Source organism: Uranotaenia lowii, chromosome 1 (assembly GCF_029784155.1).
Source record: "Uranotaenia lowii strain MFRU-FL chromosome 1, ASM2978415v1, whole genome shotgun sequence".
Taxonomy (NCBI): Eukaryota; Metazoa; Arthropoda; class Insecta; order Diptera; family Culicidae; genus Uranotaenia; species Uranotaenia lowii.
The window spans coordinates 32233837-32251094 of record NC_073691.1 but is presented as its reverse complement, the minus strand read 5'-3'; the positions used below and the strand labels follow the sequence as shown (position 1 = coordinate 32251094).

General features: G+C 37.8%; 1 protein-coding gene across 2 annotated transcripts in view; it reads right to left on the bottom strand.

Annotated features, from left to right (window-relative positions):
• The window catches only part of LOC129738752 (sodium-independent sulfate anion transporter-like), a 53443-nt gene that overhangs the window by 16419 nt on the left and 19766 nt on the right, over window positions 1–17258 (bottom strand). Inside the window, exon 1 of one of the 2 annotated variants that reach the window (XM_055730011.1) lies at window positions 11862–11993. The exons of the other annotated variant lie outside the window; for it this stretch is intronic. Coding sequence (XP_055585986.1) covers window positions 11862–11893 — 32 coding nt within the window. The 5' untranslated portion in view covers window positions 11894–11993. Of the gene's footprint in view, window positions 1–11861; window positions 11994–17258 lie in introns of those variants that run through there. 2 annotated transcript variants of the gene reach the window in all.

Genomic DNA, 17258 nt, shown 5'->3' with positions numbered 1-17258 from the left:
TTTTTTTGGGGTCGCCTGTAACCTATACGTTGCATCTATCGGTGCCATCTATATATCAAATGAAAGTGCTAACTTTGGTGCCCACAGTGGCAGAGTTTCGTTTCTGTGCAGTTTGTGTACATCAAGTTCTGAGTGGCAGAGTTGAGAGCAGCTGTTATCGCTGAATATGTGAGAGGGTACAAACCCGGACACATGTTCAACATCTTCAAACACCTAAAACCGCTCGTAATCAACCGGAAATTCGTGTACCAGACCATAAATCGATACCTAGAGACCGGAGGCACCGAGGACAAGACACGATCTGGACGACCAAGGTCTGTGAGAACTCCAAGGTTGAAAAAGATTATACGAGACCGGACGTGCGCGCCGCTTGCGACGACTTTCCGAGACTTCTGAAGCTGGTTCGATCAGTGAAAGGTGGTATAATTCCGAGATATCGTCTGAGAAGTATCTTGATGAGTTATTGAATAAAGCGATGAAAGTCATATTCTGATTTTCTTCTTTTTCTATGAAATATTGAGATTTTTCTGTGTGACCGGACTTCTGTTGTCACCCTAGGTGGTATGAAAAACCCCTAGCAATTGCTTTTGCTAAACTAAATCGAGCATTCGAGCAGTCGCAGAAAGCAATTGCTTCGGTTGATATGAATAAAGTTTTTTCTGACAGCTGTTTTCTCAGTCAGGAGCTTTTACTTTTAGAACAAGCTAGTTCGGTATGAATAAAGCCCAAATCTGAAGCAATCGCTCGAGAAATCTCCTAGCAATTACTTTATTTTCTAAGCATGCTTGGTAGCAGACTTTTCCAATAAACAAATTCTTCAACAACGTCATGAATTTATAAAATTAGCAATATTACACTTCAATACAATTTAAAAAGGCATTTTCAACATAGATAAAGAACAGTCGAAGTGATAACCCAACTTTTTTCATATTCCTGTCGTTGTATGAAATGATTCGTCTAAGATGAAACAAAACAAATCAGTTAGTAAATATTTCAAATTAACAAAATCCGGCTACAGTGGAAGAAGTCTCAATCGGCTTGAAGTTGGAAGAAAGTTGTAATAATTTAAAACATAATTCAGATCTCCCAAATTTATATGATTTTTTTATTATTCAAAGATTAAAAAAAAAAAACATCTAAGTTAAGATGCGCGCCTATTGCCTATTTTTTTTTTATACATCGGATTATCCCGATCCGAAAACGTGTGGGAGAGCTTATGATAAATGTTAAAAAGCTAGGCCATTTTTTGTTTGACAATATTCAATTTTCTTTAAACATCAACATACGAGCATGTATTGACCTTATTTTTTCCGATCGTTCTTACACCCACCAACCGCACCGTCGATTTCATGGCTATTTTAGCCGTACTTTTCAATTTTTTGATCGTCTTCTTTCATTTAACTTTAGAAAATTTCAGATTCTGCTGGTTGGATAGCTCTTTTTTTCGAAGCAAAAGCTATGTTCTAAGACTTTAGTACACATCTGCTAAGCAAACGTTTATTCATACCAAACTAAGCAAATGCTTTGGGCTTTTGCTTTGCTTGATTTCGAGCAAAGTAAAAGCTACCGAAGCAATTGCTAAACCTTATTCATACCACTCCCTGTAAGCCCTAAAACAGCGGTACGATCGCTGCAGGGTACATGATGGTCTCACTCTTGCGATTTATTTTTTATTTTTGCTGATGAACTCGGATGAATACTATAGTATTTAAGTATCACACAATAAATCATAACAACATAGTTTATTTATAGTTCAATAACTAGAATCAATCATACATTTGTAGTTGAATCTATCATATTTACAGTTCAATCAATTGAACCACTACAGTTGAATCCATCATATTTATAGTCAAATTTTCAAGGTCAACAATAAATGTACAGTTGAATCTATTATATTTATAGTTGAGTGCCTAAAATCAAAATGTAGTTTAATCTATCATATTAACAATTGAATCAATTATACCATCACAGTTGATTCTAATATATTCATAGTTGATTGTGTAAAGTCAATCATCAGTTTGTATGTGAGTCTATTATATTTATAGTTGAATACATTAAAATCATTTATACAATTGTTGTAGGGGCGCACCCTAACACACACAACTGTACATCGTGATTAGCCTTACCTGGTAAACATGACATACCTTGGAGAAAGGAGAACTGTCAGATGCGAGAGCGGGAAAAAGGGAATTCGGTTGAGAAACGGTAAAGCGACTGGACGTGAGTGAACGGATGTGAAAGAATATTGTGTTTTTATAACGATTCTAAGTTTTAGATTAAGATTGTTGTCGGGAAATCTCTACATCTGGCGACGAGGATAAAAAAAAAGGGTGAGTAAGAAACAGGAAACAAAAAATTCTTAAAGAAAATTGATGTTGTTCAAACGAATAAGTTAAATTTTAGTTCGACTAGGTGCGGCTTCTCGTAAAAGATGACAAAAACTTTTATGAAAAAGAATGCTTCTGAGGAAGGTGAATGCAATTCCTCTGAGGAGGAATAATTAAGTTCCTCTGAGGAGGAAGAGCAGTTCCTCTGAGGAGGAAGAGAGAAGTTCCTCTGAGGAGGAAGAGAGAAGTTCCTCTCAGGAGGAAGAGAGAAGTTTCTTCATGGAAGAAGATTTCAAATCCTTCGAGGAGGAAGAATTCGATTTCTTTGAGAAGGATTAATGCGATTCCTCTAATGAAGGAGAGTGAAGTTCCTCTGAGGAGGACGAGTGAGTTTCCTTTCAGAAGGAATGATTCAATTCCTCTGAGGAAGAGGAATTTTATTCCTTTGAGGAGGAATAATGCAACTTCTCTGAGGAGAAGAGTTCAATTCCTTAGAGAAGGAATAATGCAACTTCTTTGAGGAGAAGTTTTCAATTCCTTTGAGAAGGAATAATACAACTTCTCTGAGGAGAAGAGTTCAATTCCTCAGAGAAGGAATAAGGAACTTCTTTGAGGAGAAGTTTTCAATTCCTTTGAGAAGGAATAATACAACTTTTTTTGAGGAAAAGTATTCAACTCCTTTGAGGAGGAATAATGCAACTTCTTCGTGGAGAAGTATTGAATTCCTTTGAGGAGGAATTATGTAATTTCTCTGAGGAGAAAATTTATATTCCTTTGAGGAGGAAACTTGCTTGAGGAGAAGTATTCAATTCCTTTGAGAAGGATTCAATTATTTCTTTGGGAAGAAGAATTCAATTCCTTCGAGGAGGAATAAGGAGGAACCTTTCGGAAAACCTACAATTCCTTTGAGGAGGAATATTACAGTTCCTCTGATGAGGAATAGTGCAATTCCTTTGAGGAGAAAGATTGAATATTTTCAGAGATGGAAGAACGAGTCCTCCGAGGAGGTAAACATTAGATTATACGGAATCCTGCTATGAGGAGAAAGAAAAAAAAAATCATCGTTTGAAATATGATTTGTGTCCCTCCGAGGAGGCAATGAGAATATAAATATGTTCCCTCTAAGGAGGAGCTCAGAAAAATGCCAACCGAGGAGGATATTTTGACATAGTTTGGAAGACCTTTAAAAGGATTAGTCTGTATCCCCGTGGCAGTTGTAGTTGCACAGTTAAAATAAAAAAAAAAGTTTAGATAAACGATAAGATAACAAACTTCCACGACAAAGCAGAGCGATAATATGTGAGTACATATTAGGTAAGGCTAAAATTTCTTAAACTCCGAGAATTCATGAGTGTTGAGACTCAGAGAAGTACCGATGGCTTTGTGGTACTAGGGATGCAGGTTCAGTCGCGAAAGGCGGATGGTTCGGAGGGGCTCGATTGTTTTTCGGGAATGAGTTCAGGGGAGGATAAGCAGGAATAGCTTCGAAAGGTTTAAACATAGTTTTGAGTCTCCGAGGAGCGCACATGTTTCTGAGGAACTCTGGTGGCTTTGAGGTTGTAACAGAGTAGGAATGACTTCGAGAAGTCAATTAGTTTCTGTTAGAAGTAGCATGATGTGACTCTGATGAGCGCGGATGGTACTGAGGATCTCTGGTGCCTCTAGGAGGTCATACTTTTGCGTTCTATATAGGGTCTGTAACTCGGAGGAGTGCAGCTGGTTTTGGGATTCCACTGCAAGTGACTACAAGGTGCTGCAATGCTTGATCGTTGTGATTGTGCGAGTTTAATGAATGCCTCTGATGTACCAGCAGACAAGTTTGACTAGACGGAAATGATTTGTTCATTTATCTATTTTGCCAAATCAGATAAGTTGGGTGATAGTATTGAGGAAAAGCACATCAACGTTGTATGGTTTACTTGCTTCTGAAGGATTGTGCTTCATAGTGGCTGGATTTTGGACTGTATGAGTACTCATTGTTGAAGATGGTATCGTGATTTTTTCAAGAAATATCGATACAAAAGATCATACTACTTTGTCTGTGATACCTTGTGAGACTTGTGACGATTGCTTTCAGGGTTGTCGTTTGTACATTAAGCGAGTGGAACGTATGTTCTGTGGATCAGACTACAAGTCATGTTTCGGACTTCATTGTGCACTAGGTGTTGCATCCTCTTTGCTTGCATGCTCAGAGTGTAGTTAAGATTGCAGTTGAGTTTTTTTCAGGGAGCAGGAAGTGATGAGTACATATACAATATGAACCTTGAAAGTAACTACGCTACTCTTATTATTTAAAGTAATGTGCAGTAGTTCCAGATTGCGTAAGTGCTTCCAATTAACGTACGGTGATGTTTAGTCTATGGGTTGTGTCTATCTACAACGGCTGGATAATGGTGAAAGATGGTGGCCAGGGCAAATGAATCTTTATTTCAAGTACAAGGATAAGTATTTGCAGTTTTGCTATAACGATCTATATTTCGATTATTTCTCGATAAACAACAGCCAGCATCATTTGAATGGCCTTTAACAATCGACTCGAGTCATGCGTTTAACCTTACCTTTCACACGACTCGAAATACCTTCAAGTTTAAGCTCAGTTTTCCGAAATCGGTTAAGTCAACTAAAAGAAAAAAGAAAATCATGGAAGACCTAACATGTGTGTCGCTGGGAAAAGCGGAGCTTTATAAGAAGGGCGTAAGTTAGAAAAAAAATAAGAAAAAAATCTTATCACATTTTTTCGAGGGTTTTTATCTGATTGTTAACTTGGGTGCTTAAATGAAAAAATAATGAATACAAAGCAAAAAAAAGGCTCAAACAAATATGAAATTGAACATTTTATTATTGGTTTTATATACAGTAGCTCTATTAATTCGAGCGGATGAAACGTTGAATTTTTTTAGTCATGAGAAATTCGAACAACTGGCACAACAAAAAAAAGCATGGTTGTGTACAGAGTATTTATATATGCTTCGGTACGTGTGCAGGGATAGCTAGTAAAAACAGAATTGCATATAGGAGCATTTTTCAGCTTATAAGCTGCGCCAGAGCTTAACTTGTTGCTACGTTATCACATCAAGTCAAGATGGATTGGAGAAACTACGATGCTATTGTTCAACAAAATGGAAGGGGGTATAGTGTCAAATTCAAATTCGCACAAGGAGGGACCTCAGTAAGTGGGAGCTTGCGAAGAATCAAGAAGGACGACAAATTAAGCACAGCCTTGAGCAACAAAGAATATGAATGCTCACAAAAAAAAGAATAAATAAATATAAAATATGTATCTGAAGATAAAGGATATCAATACAGAAAGAAGAACCTCCAATAGAAATAGCTCGCCACAGAAGGTTCCGGAAACAGTACTCAAGGCGATAAGAAGCGAATGTATATCTGAAAGAAAACAGAAGCGGAAGTCGGGAATCCGGAGCAGTTGGTTTTTGCTGCCGAACAAAATTTGGAACCTGATATGAAACGTATGTGTAAGGAACCTGCTTGGTTCCAAGATGACGTGCCACACCAGATCAGGATGTGTTAAGGGGGATGTAGGGGCGCACCCTAACACACACAACTGTACATCGTGATTAGCCTTACCTGGTAAACATGACATACCTTGGAGAAAGGAGAACTGTCAGATGCGAGAGCGGGAAAAAGGGAATTCGGTTGAGAAACGGTAAAGCGACTGGACGTGAGTGAACGGATGTGAAAGAATATTGTGTTTATATAACGATTCTAAGTTTTAGATTAAGATTGTTGTCGGGAAATCTCTACAATTGTAGTTGAATCTATTATATTTACAGTTGAATCAATTACACCATTACAATTGAATCCAATATATTCATAGTTGATTGCGTAAAGTCGATCATCAGTTTGTAGATGAGTCTATTATATTTATAATTGGATGTGAAAAAGTTGTGATGACATGAAATCTGAGAACTAAGACTTGGAAACTTAGACTTGTACCTTTGGTCAAAGGTCTCAGGCCTGACCTGAAACCTTTGACCAAAGACCTGAGACCTAAGACCTCAGATTTGAGACCTGAAACGTGAGAAGTAAGTAGTGAGACCTGAGAATTGAGAAGTAAGGAATGCTAAGTGAGTCGTAAGAAGAGAGAAATGAGCCATATGAAGTTAGAAGTGAGACGTGAGAAGTGAAAATTGGAGTCTCAGGTCTTAAGTCTCAGGCCGCGTTACCACATAAAAATCTGTATTTTCGAGGCGAAAAATCTTTTAAACCTGTATAAAATCTAAAAAATCAGTCCTAAAATCTTTATCCAAAAGTTAGATTCCGGATACTAACGCTGCTCATTTTACAGTGCGTAGGACACTAAATTTAACAGCGCTTCTGATAACTGACGACTTCGGACTATCGAATAGGTGTTAATGTCATGTCGTGTCATTTCCATACACGCTAATTCCTTTTTTGGTTTAACTTTGTTGGAATTACTGTGATTGCCACATGAGTTGTTTAGTGAGTTCATTCAAAGGTAAAGCCTTGAAAAATCGACAATTTTTGCCATTTTTTTTTTAATGTACTTAACTTTTAACATTTCCTTTCTCTCTTCACCTGACGCTCACTTTCGCTTACAAATGTTGCCGATGCTGACTGTTGAGTATCGCTGTCCGCTCTTTTCCTATTTACATTGCCAATCTTTCAGTTGTACACTTTCGTTTATTTTTACTTATACTAGCCTTAACCGGAGACTCGACACTTGCAACTATTTGGACAATTAACACACAACGTATTACAGGACACGACCCTTAACGTTCTTACAAACGGTTAAAAACGATACAAAATTACCTTTTTTGTCGACCGATTTCAGGCTCGATGTTGAAAATCAAAAGAAAAAACTAATGACAGGATGTGTCGTAGTATTCGTCAAAAGATGGTCCGTTTATGGAATTTTCCTTTTGTTGAAGGTGAAAAGCGGCTACCTTATTGGTGGTTCATCTTCATACATTAGCGGTTTCTCGAAGGTACTAATAAACCTTTGCGTTCAAATGTGAAGCTTTTCTCACACATTTCTTGAAGATCACTTTTTCTCAGTTTATCGAGTGATTCATAACCGTTGCGTGGGTGGCTTCGCTGGATTCATTGATCCTGTTGTTGTCTAAAGCATTTTTGTGTTCTGTAAGTTGAACTTTAAATTTGCAACGAGTTTGGCCAATGTAAACAGCTGGGCAACTCTCATAGGGAATTTAATAGATTCTAGATCTCTCTTCTTGCGGAATCTTCTCCTTCAGAGAGAGTCACCGGCTCTTAAGGGTTTTGTCGCTCTTGTACGCTGTTTTCAGAGCGCGTTGAGAAGGGATTTTGGTTATCCCATTAGTTAGTTCAGGGTGGAACAACAGGGCTAACTCTATAAGGCTCTTTCTTCTATGGCCTGAAAGTGGTTGCATCATTTCGGTACTTTTTTCGGGCATGTTTTCGGAGTATTTTGAGGACAAATTCGATGACAAACCCGTTGGAAAGGATTTTATGTTTTTCATGTCCCTGTTTAGTTCATTGGATATACCGGTCCAGAAGTATGATAGGTTAAGTCGACGACAGGCAGGATTCTCTTATGTTGTGGTATCAACTCCTGCGTTAGCGATTATCTGCTAGCCTCATCATGCTCCTGCTACGATATTATCGCTCTAACAGAGACCTGGCTGAACGATAGAACCCTGTCTAGTCAAGTCTTCAGCTCTGACTACACTGTGTTCCGTTGTGACAGAGGTCCCAACAACAGCACGAAATCCACAGGTGGTGGAGTTCTGATTGCTATCCGATCCACTCTTTCAGCCATCCCCATCTACGACGAATCATGGAACGATCAAGAATTCGTATGGACCCGTATCGATCTTGGCACGAAAAAACTCTACGTTGGGGTTGTGTATCTGCCTCCTGATCGTACTAGAAATGCATCTTTCGCTGATTCCTTTTCCAGCGGCCTTTCTAAATTGTGTTCTCTCACGCTTCCTGAAGACGACATCGTTATCATCGGGGACTTCAACCTACCAGGACTCAAGTGGATTCCCTCGCAAGGCAATTTCTTGTTTGCCGATCCAACCAGATCTTCGTTTACGGTGCCTTCCAATACGATTCTCGACTCTCTAAGCACGGCAACTCTCCGCGAGATCAACAGCATAGAGAATGAAAATGGTCGCATGCTCGATCTCTGCTTCATCAGTGACGGACCCCAATTGGCTACGATTGAAGAGGCTCCTACGCCCTTGGTCAAGGTTGTTCCTCATCACCCTGCTCTGCTGCTTTCACTTGATATTCCTAGAGCTTTTGCCCACATCCAAAAACCTGGTCAATTCTTTCTCGACTTTAAGAACGCTGATTTCGTCGCTGTTTCACAAACGCTCGATGCTATCGACTGGGAAACTGAACTGGAATCTTCCGATCCGAACGCTGCAGCTATGAAATTTTCCCATATAATCAATTACATCATCGATCGTCACGTACCGAAACGCTCATCAGTTTCTAACCTACGAGCTCCTTGGGTAACGAAAGAACTGCGACAAATGAAAACGCTCAAGAATAAAGCTCTCCGTTATTACACTAGGCATGAGTATTGCAAACTCAACTCAGCTTACAAAAAACTATGCTCACGCTGCTACCAGAGCTACTTAATTCGGATACAGCGAGGTTTCAAAACAAAACCCAAATCATTTTGGCAGTACATCAAGGACCAGCGGAAAGAATCCGGCCTACCGCCCTCCATGTTTCTGGATGATAATTTAGCGACTTCGGAACCTGAAATCTGTGACCTCTTCGCTGACAAATTCCGTAGTGTATTTGACTCAAACTCAATATCCTCGGACCAAGTTACCAGCGCGGCTTGTAACGTCCCTCATTTGAACACATGGCTGAATCAAATTGTTGTAGACGACGATATTATTTTGAAAGCGACCGCTAAGCTGAAACACAGCCTTTCCGCAGGACCAGATGGCATACCAGCTACCTTCTTGAAGCGATATATATCACATATGCTGATACCTCTAAAAATAATCTTCCAAGTTTCACTCGATCAGTCTACGTTCCCATCCTTATGGAAAGAGGCCTATATGTTTCCGGTGCACAAAAAAGGGGACAGACGAAATGTGAACAACTATCGTGGCATTTCTGCCTTATGTGCGATAGCCAAATTGTTCGAGCTGGTTGTTTTGGAACCCATTTTTTCGTATTGCAAGCCTTATTTCTCAAATGAACAACATGGATTTATGCCCAAGCGCTCTACGACTACAAACCTGTTGACATTCACGTCTAATGTGCAAGACAGTTTTGCCATGGGATCTCAAACCGACGTCATCTACACTGATCTGTCAGCTGCTTTCGACAAGGTGAACCATTCCATAGCCATCGCCAAACTCGATCGTATTGGTATCTGCGGGTCTCTACTGGAATGGTTCCGCAGCTACCTGGTAGGACGAAAACTCATTGTTCGAATAGGGCAATCATTTTCCAGTCAGTTCTCCGCCAAATCCGGAGTGCCTCAAGGGAGTCATCTAGGACCAATAATATTCCTGATATACTTCAACGACGTGCTGTTGCTCCTTGATGGACCAAAACTAGCGTATGCTGATGACCTGAAACTGTATCGCCGCATCAACGGTCCCGAGGATGTAAACTTCCTACAGAGTCAGTTCAACCTCTTCGCCTCTTGGTGTGATGTAAATTGCCTTCCCTTGAATCGCAGCAAATGTGCAGTAATTTCGTTTTCCCGCAAGCGGCTCCCATTATCAGCCATTTATCATCTTGGAAACGAGGCTATCGCTCGCGTCGAACAAGTGAAAGATCTTGGCGTGATTCTTGACACACAGTTGAATTTCAAGACTCACACTAACTACATCGTCGACAAAGCCTCCAGATGTCTGGGTCTTCTTTTCCGCATGACGAAAGACTTCAAGGATGTCTACTGCTTGAAGAGTCTTTATTGTAGTTTGGTTCGATCGACCCTTGAATATGCCTCGGCTGTTTGGTGCCCATATTATCAAAACGGCTCAGAGCGTATTGAGGCCATCCAACGGCGTTTTTTGCGATACGCTCTCCGACAACTCAACTGGCACGACCCGTTCCGACTTCCCAGCTACGAGAGCCGCTGTCGTCTAATCGACATCGACACGCTACAAGCCCGCCGGACCGCCACACGAGCCTCGGTCGTTGCCGATCTGCTCTCATCGAGAATAGACTGCCCCGCATTGTTAGAGGAACTTCGACTCAACGTACGGCCACGAGTTCTGAGGAGTCGTGATCTTCAGCTCTTCGTCCCTCTCCGGCTGAACAATTATGGGGCCAACACAGCTCTAATCGGTGTTATAAAAACATTTAACCGCTACTCCGGGTACTTCGACTTTGACGTTTCGCGTGATGTATTCCGAAGAAAAATTCTTAGAGTTTTAAGTTTAACGTAGATTACCGCTTGTATGTACATTGTCCTAAACTATAGTTTTTCATTTGGATCAATATGTGATCCGTTGATTTATAATATAATAAATAAACAGTTCTTGGGGAACAAAGATTTTGATGAAATGGTACAGTAGGATGTATCGTGCGCTTATTGCGGGGTTGTCCCGTTGAAACAAGCAAAGCGTGATGATGTCATTTTGGACACATTTTGACCGCGTAGACCCATTTGGTTGCCACAGAATGATGCATGTTGACAGTCACCGTAGTGTTGTGGAGCTTTTAAAAGTCCTTATGTAAGCTGGGCCAATCCTTGCAGGACGCCATGCCGAAAGAGTCATTAGTCCAAATGGTCCAAATGTATTATTTAGCCGAATGTGTTATATTCAAGTATTTAAATTTTGACATGGGAGTTGCTAAAATCACAAATAAAGGAACTTAAACCGCGCCAAGCTAAAACGATCTGTGTTTTTAACTTAATGGCTTAATAGTTTCTCCATTTTGACAATTTTGATTGCAAACTCCGAATGTTCATTTTCGAAAAGGCAAGGTTAGTAGAAATGTGATAATCCATTACCGAATGAACCGTTTAGCTTCGCTCGGTAGAAAACCACCCAAGGTTTTATGGATTGATCTTTCGGTTACATAAGTGGTTTTTCTGTTTATAAACACCACCCCAAAATAAACATAACATGTCATCGTTTCTAAATTTCTAGGCACTGCAGACGGCTTATAAGATCTAACCATGTGCATACCTTTCATCGCTGCTAACAAACACCAGGAATGTGAAACCACAACTGCACTCAAGTTTGAAAGAGTGAAATTTCAAGTCTCGAAAATAACTGTAAATTAAGATGACAAATTATCAATCAATATTTCAAATTTTGTTTTTGTTGTGAATAAAGTCGTTGAAGCTCCCAAACCATTTTTCAGACCGCACGAAATTTGAGTGTGCCGTGTTCGAATGTTGTTATCGACAATGGGCGCGCATTTTCTCGATACTCTGCCAACATTATCAATGCTTTCTTGCATGACGTTAATCGAGAGCCATGTGTCGCGATCACTTGCACGCAACAGTAATTTTAAATCTCGTAGTAACCACACGTGCGTTGATCAGAAAAAAAACCGTTATTTTTCGTATCTTACCTCACATTTATTTCAGGAATCTGCAGATTCATTGCGTCTCAAGATGGGAAAAGTGGAAAATTCTTCCCTTCCCTTTCACCGATAAACCGAAACGGACCGAGATGATCGCCCGAGATGGAAAAACTAAGAAGCCGCCAAGATCGAGACATTTCACAGAACGCCGATAGTTCTGCTCCATCTGACGACGACGACGACATTGCTGACGTGACGACTTAAGCGGTTTCGAAAATTGCTTGAATGCATCGATAGAAAAGACATACTATCTCGGTGATTAACAACAAACAGTCAGTCGGTGGGCGTCTAGTTTGACTACCTACTATATTGAGATTTCGCTCGGACCGGGCGATTGTTTTTATACATGCAACAGTATAAACACAGATAATCGTTCCGTGTCGTAGGGAGACTAAACGGTGAATTGATTTTCGTCAGAAACGATACCCATTTGTATCTCAGTTCTAAGTTCGGAAAATTTATTTCTAGACATAGTATCTGATAGTCTGTTTTCCGAAATTTCGAAATCCGATATTTCCGAAACACTTTTATTTTGGAACTACTTTGAAAAAATTAAATACTTCATGGCATAAAGCTAGTCATAAGATTGAAACCAAGTCAAATTTACATCATTATTTCGTCAAATTTATGTCATTATTGAATGATTCACTGAACGATTGTGAACCCCATTTACAAGGAGCAGTAAAAGAGTCGTTAAGCTATTTTTAAAACCAATCAAATGATAAGTTGAACAACCACCATTCGAAGCTCAATTGTGGTGCAGGTGTAAAATCAGAAGAATAACAAACCATCCTGTGGAAAAAAAAACAAATGAAATCATAAGTGCATCGATAATTTTTTTATGGTACTGATATTCAAAACAAACCTATAAATTTGTGATAACTGGAATAAGATGGAAACATCTGCGAATTTTTAATTCAATTCTAAAGTGAAAAAAAACAATGAATAGAGGAAAACTTGTCATCCTTTCCGGTGATTCTGAAGTCGATTCTGTTAAGGAAAAGTCTGCTACCGTGCAGCCCATGAATGAAGGTCATAAAACACTCAAAACGGTCTAGCCTGCGGGTTTCCAGTTGTTCAATAATCTTTTTCCTATTGTTCGAAAATTTGAATGGAAGAGCTGGACGACAAAAATTAAAACCGAAAGATGGCGTTCAACAAAGTCATTGTGCCTTGTACCGTTGTTATCAATGGGTTGTAAAAATTTCAATAAACAAAACTGTTTACAATCTGTGAAAAATTGATTCATTCGGATGAGTCACTCTGATTTAGATCGTACAGTGAAGAAATCTGTTCAAACGAATCTGCTGAATTTGTTGAGTCGCTTAGATGCAAACAATTTTGATGTATGCTCTCGATTTGGATCTCACCTCTCTCCAATTGAGAACGAAAGTGGAACATTGAGTAATTGTTTCTTGATATGTTTATCTACATGCCTGCGAATGAATAAGCACATTGTTCAATCATGTTAACGCCAAGCAAAGTGTTTTTGATCCTTAATGACAGATTCTAGCATTTTTGAGGGCTGTACTGTATATACAGTGAGCGAAATAAGAATAGCTCCACTATGTGTTTTGCTTGTTAAAATATGAATAATTGAAAATAAATCAAGTATAAGTTTACTTTTTTGCACGTAGCAATTGGCGTTGAGAACCAAAAAATGTGAAAAAAGGGTGCGAAATAAGAATAGCACCACTTGAGTTTTTCAACTTAAAAAAGATTATTTTTAAAAATTTACTGTGTAAAAGTGAATAATAATGCTTCTACGAATTATTTGAATAGATAACTGCATTTTTAGGAGTTTTCCATAATTCCAAAGGTTTTGAAAGGTATTAAAAGGGGGTTTTAAGAGAAGCTCCTCTAGCGTTAAGGAATTTGATATTTGAGCTATAAACTTTATCAAACTGCTTGATTTCTTCATTAACATTCATAAGTATGATGCAAAATGATGTAACATAGATTTAAAGCTGAGTTTGAATCCAAAAAGCAGGTTGGAATTCAAAAATACTAATGTGTTTTAATAGTCAAACACTATTCCTCTAGTTTTAAGTCATAGATGGCAACACTATCTTGCCATTGAACCAAATTCATTCATTTTCGAATATCCGGGATTATTTAGGGAGTGCTGGATCATTTTGGTTAAGAAATAAATACATGTACCGTGTGAACGCTTTGGAAATTCTAAGATCACTAAATCCAAAAAAAAAAAAATAGAATTGCATCAAGGTCAGTATTATAAGTATGATTTGAAATTGAATGGGAAGTTAAGATGGGTAGGAATTTTGGTGGTTGTACATTCTTGTGTTGGTGATTCTTTTGCAAATCCGGAAAAGCATTCTGCAGTGTGAACTTCCACAAACTGTGATGGAAAAACACCTCAAAATCATGAATATGGGCCTAAATAAACCTGTAAATTCAATATTGAGACTTAATTTTTAACTGCAAGATAGTGCTGCCATCTACGACTTGAAACTGGAAAAAGTGTGGTTTACTGAACAAAATCAAGGTTTTTGATTTCCAACCTATTTTTTTTCTGATTCAAAATTAATCCCAAATATTTGTTTCATCATTTCACGTCATTTTAATGAAGGAAGTAAGTAGTTTGATAAAGAATTACAGTTCAAATATCAAATTGCTTAACGCTAGAGGAACATCTCTTAAAACCCCCTTTTAAAATCTTTCAAAACCTTTGGAATTCTGGAAAACTCCTAAAAATGCAGTTATCTATTCAAATAATTCGTAGAAGAAATATTATTCACTTTTACACAGTAAATATCTAAAAATAATCTTTTTTTTTTTTGTTGAAAAACTCAAGTGGTGCTATTCTTATTTCGCACCATTTTTTCACATTTTTTGGTCCTCAACGCCAATTGCTACGTATAAAAAAAGTAAACTTATGCTTGATTTATCCGCTAAACAATTCAGAAAAAACTGTGGAAGAAAATTTTCGTAATTTTCAATCATTCATATTTTAAAAACTAAAACACATAGTGCTGCTATCCTTAGTTCGCTCACTGTAGGTTAGTCTTACCATGACATAATTTTTTAAGTAGTTAAATCTTGTACACTCTTTCCACTCAAGGGAAGAATGACCCTGGTTGTTAAACTCCCTTGAAAAAAAAAAACTCTTTCCATGTTAAATTTGCATTTGCTTTTATCATTTGTAAAATGTTACACCCATACCTACAAACATTTTGGATGCTTAAAAACGGTAATTTGCTGAAAAAAAGCTGAGCTAAAGCATTATTGCTGTTTCAGCTTACTAGCTGAATATAGATAAACTGAAACCATGTTTCAGCGTTTAAAGAAGTGTCAGTGCAGTCAATGGGTTAAGTTGAAGAATTGTTTCTAACACCCTTTTTCAGCCTTTGGTTAAACCATTCGCTACCATTGGAATTTGGAATTTGACAGACTATGACTGTGATAAAGCTGCCATGCATGATGGCGGCTAGATTGAAATGAGAGAAGAATTTTTGTTTTCTTTATTTGATGATGGAATGCAAAGTAGATCTTCTCACGAATTGGATTTTTGTTGCTCAAAATTTAAATTCTTTCACACTTTACATAAAGCAAATCTCTGGTTGAGAGGCATTTTGGTCGCTTAGGAACGACAAATTTTCATCGCTCCGCAGACATGATTGGGTCTGCGTACTGCGGCATACGACCACAAGCCGGAGGCAGTTAAGGAATATTGAAAGAAGGTCACTGTTGCCAAGCTGTCGAAGGTTTGTACTGGTAGAACCCAAAATTTCAAAGTTAAACACATGAAAGAACTAAATTAAAATCCAATTTGATTTGGATTATGTTGTAAGGTTACTAGTTGATTGTGCTATGAGGTTTGTTTGTGTTTAATAGACTGCAGTGTGTATTATTCTTGAATTTGTTATTGAATGCACAGTCATGCTCTATGTGAAACGAGCAAAAATAATAATTTTCCCATTTCAAAAGGTCTGATTGGTAGTTTATGGCAGTGCACCTCATCGTCATGATTTGAATCTAACATGGTGTACCATATGAATTTCTAATTTAGAATATTAACTAGAGATGTACCGAATATTCGGTCGGCCGAATATTCGGCGCCGAATACCACCAAAAAACCGTTAAGCCGAATATTCGGCTCACCGAATAGTTTAGCCAGGTATTCGGCCGAATAGGCCGAATAGGCCGAATATTTATGTTTTAAAATTTTTTCAAAAACAGATTTCTCAAATTTTTAAACTGATGATGGATATTTTTTTCAATATACAAAAGTAATGTTGAAAAACCTTTAAAATCATCAAAAACTTATGGTTTCAGTATATCATTTAAGATGTATCCATGTATTTTTCACTGTAGATAGTTTCATACTTCGATTTTCGTTTATTCTATTTTTTCTTGATATATCAAGGCTTGTCCATAAACCAAATAAAAAAATTGAGAAAAGTTAAATTTGACATACTTTTTTAAACTTTTCGGATTTTACCCGGCTTTATTCAGATTTTTTGCTAAATCAATTAAAAATCAAATATCTCTTTAAATATTTTAAATTTTTTGCTACTAAACGATTTTTTGGATTAAATTCATTCGTTAGATACGATTTGAACACTGCTGTTATAATTCTATGAAAACTTTAAATTTCAAGTAATTTTATTTCTTTTTCCTCTTATATGTGTGAGAATAATGCATTGTTTCTGTTCAAATGTTCCCTTTTTAACAAGTTTAAAAAAAAAATCTTTCAGACAAGGCCGTGTGGATACGTGTCGTAGAAAGTATTGAATGCTTAAGGTTAAAGATCATTGTTCTTTACGGTAACTATTTTGATGACATCTAGCAAAGTTAGACATTCATCTAGTGCGAATTGAAAAAAAAACGCAAATTCAAATAGTTTATCTCCTGTTTTGACATGTTTTGTCCCAGGTTTCACTGGAATCCTATCTCTTTTAAGATAAACGTCCTAGAAGTCATCTGATGTCGTTTCAGCTAATGGTGACATTTTGAAAATCAAAGAGACCTCTTCTTAAAAAAGATCTGATACATCTGGTTGGAAATAATCGACTCTAAAACATGAGGCACATTGAGATGGCAGAAATCGAAGATTTCTATTAGAAATAGCAGTAGAAATAGAACTATTTCTATTGAAAACTCAACAGAATATTCGACCGAATATTCGGCCGAATGTTCGGCCGAATATTCGGCCGAATATTCGTTTGGCCGAATACTTGAAAAGGTCAATATTCGGTATTCGGCCGTTCGCCGAATACCACTATTCGGTACATCTCTAATATTAACCCCAATAAAACCATTGCAACCTTGGTTTACTAAATTCAAATAAATTGATTGAGATTGTGGTTGGATTCGAAAAATACTATTTTTGGTTATTTTATTTTATCAACGATTCAAACCTTA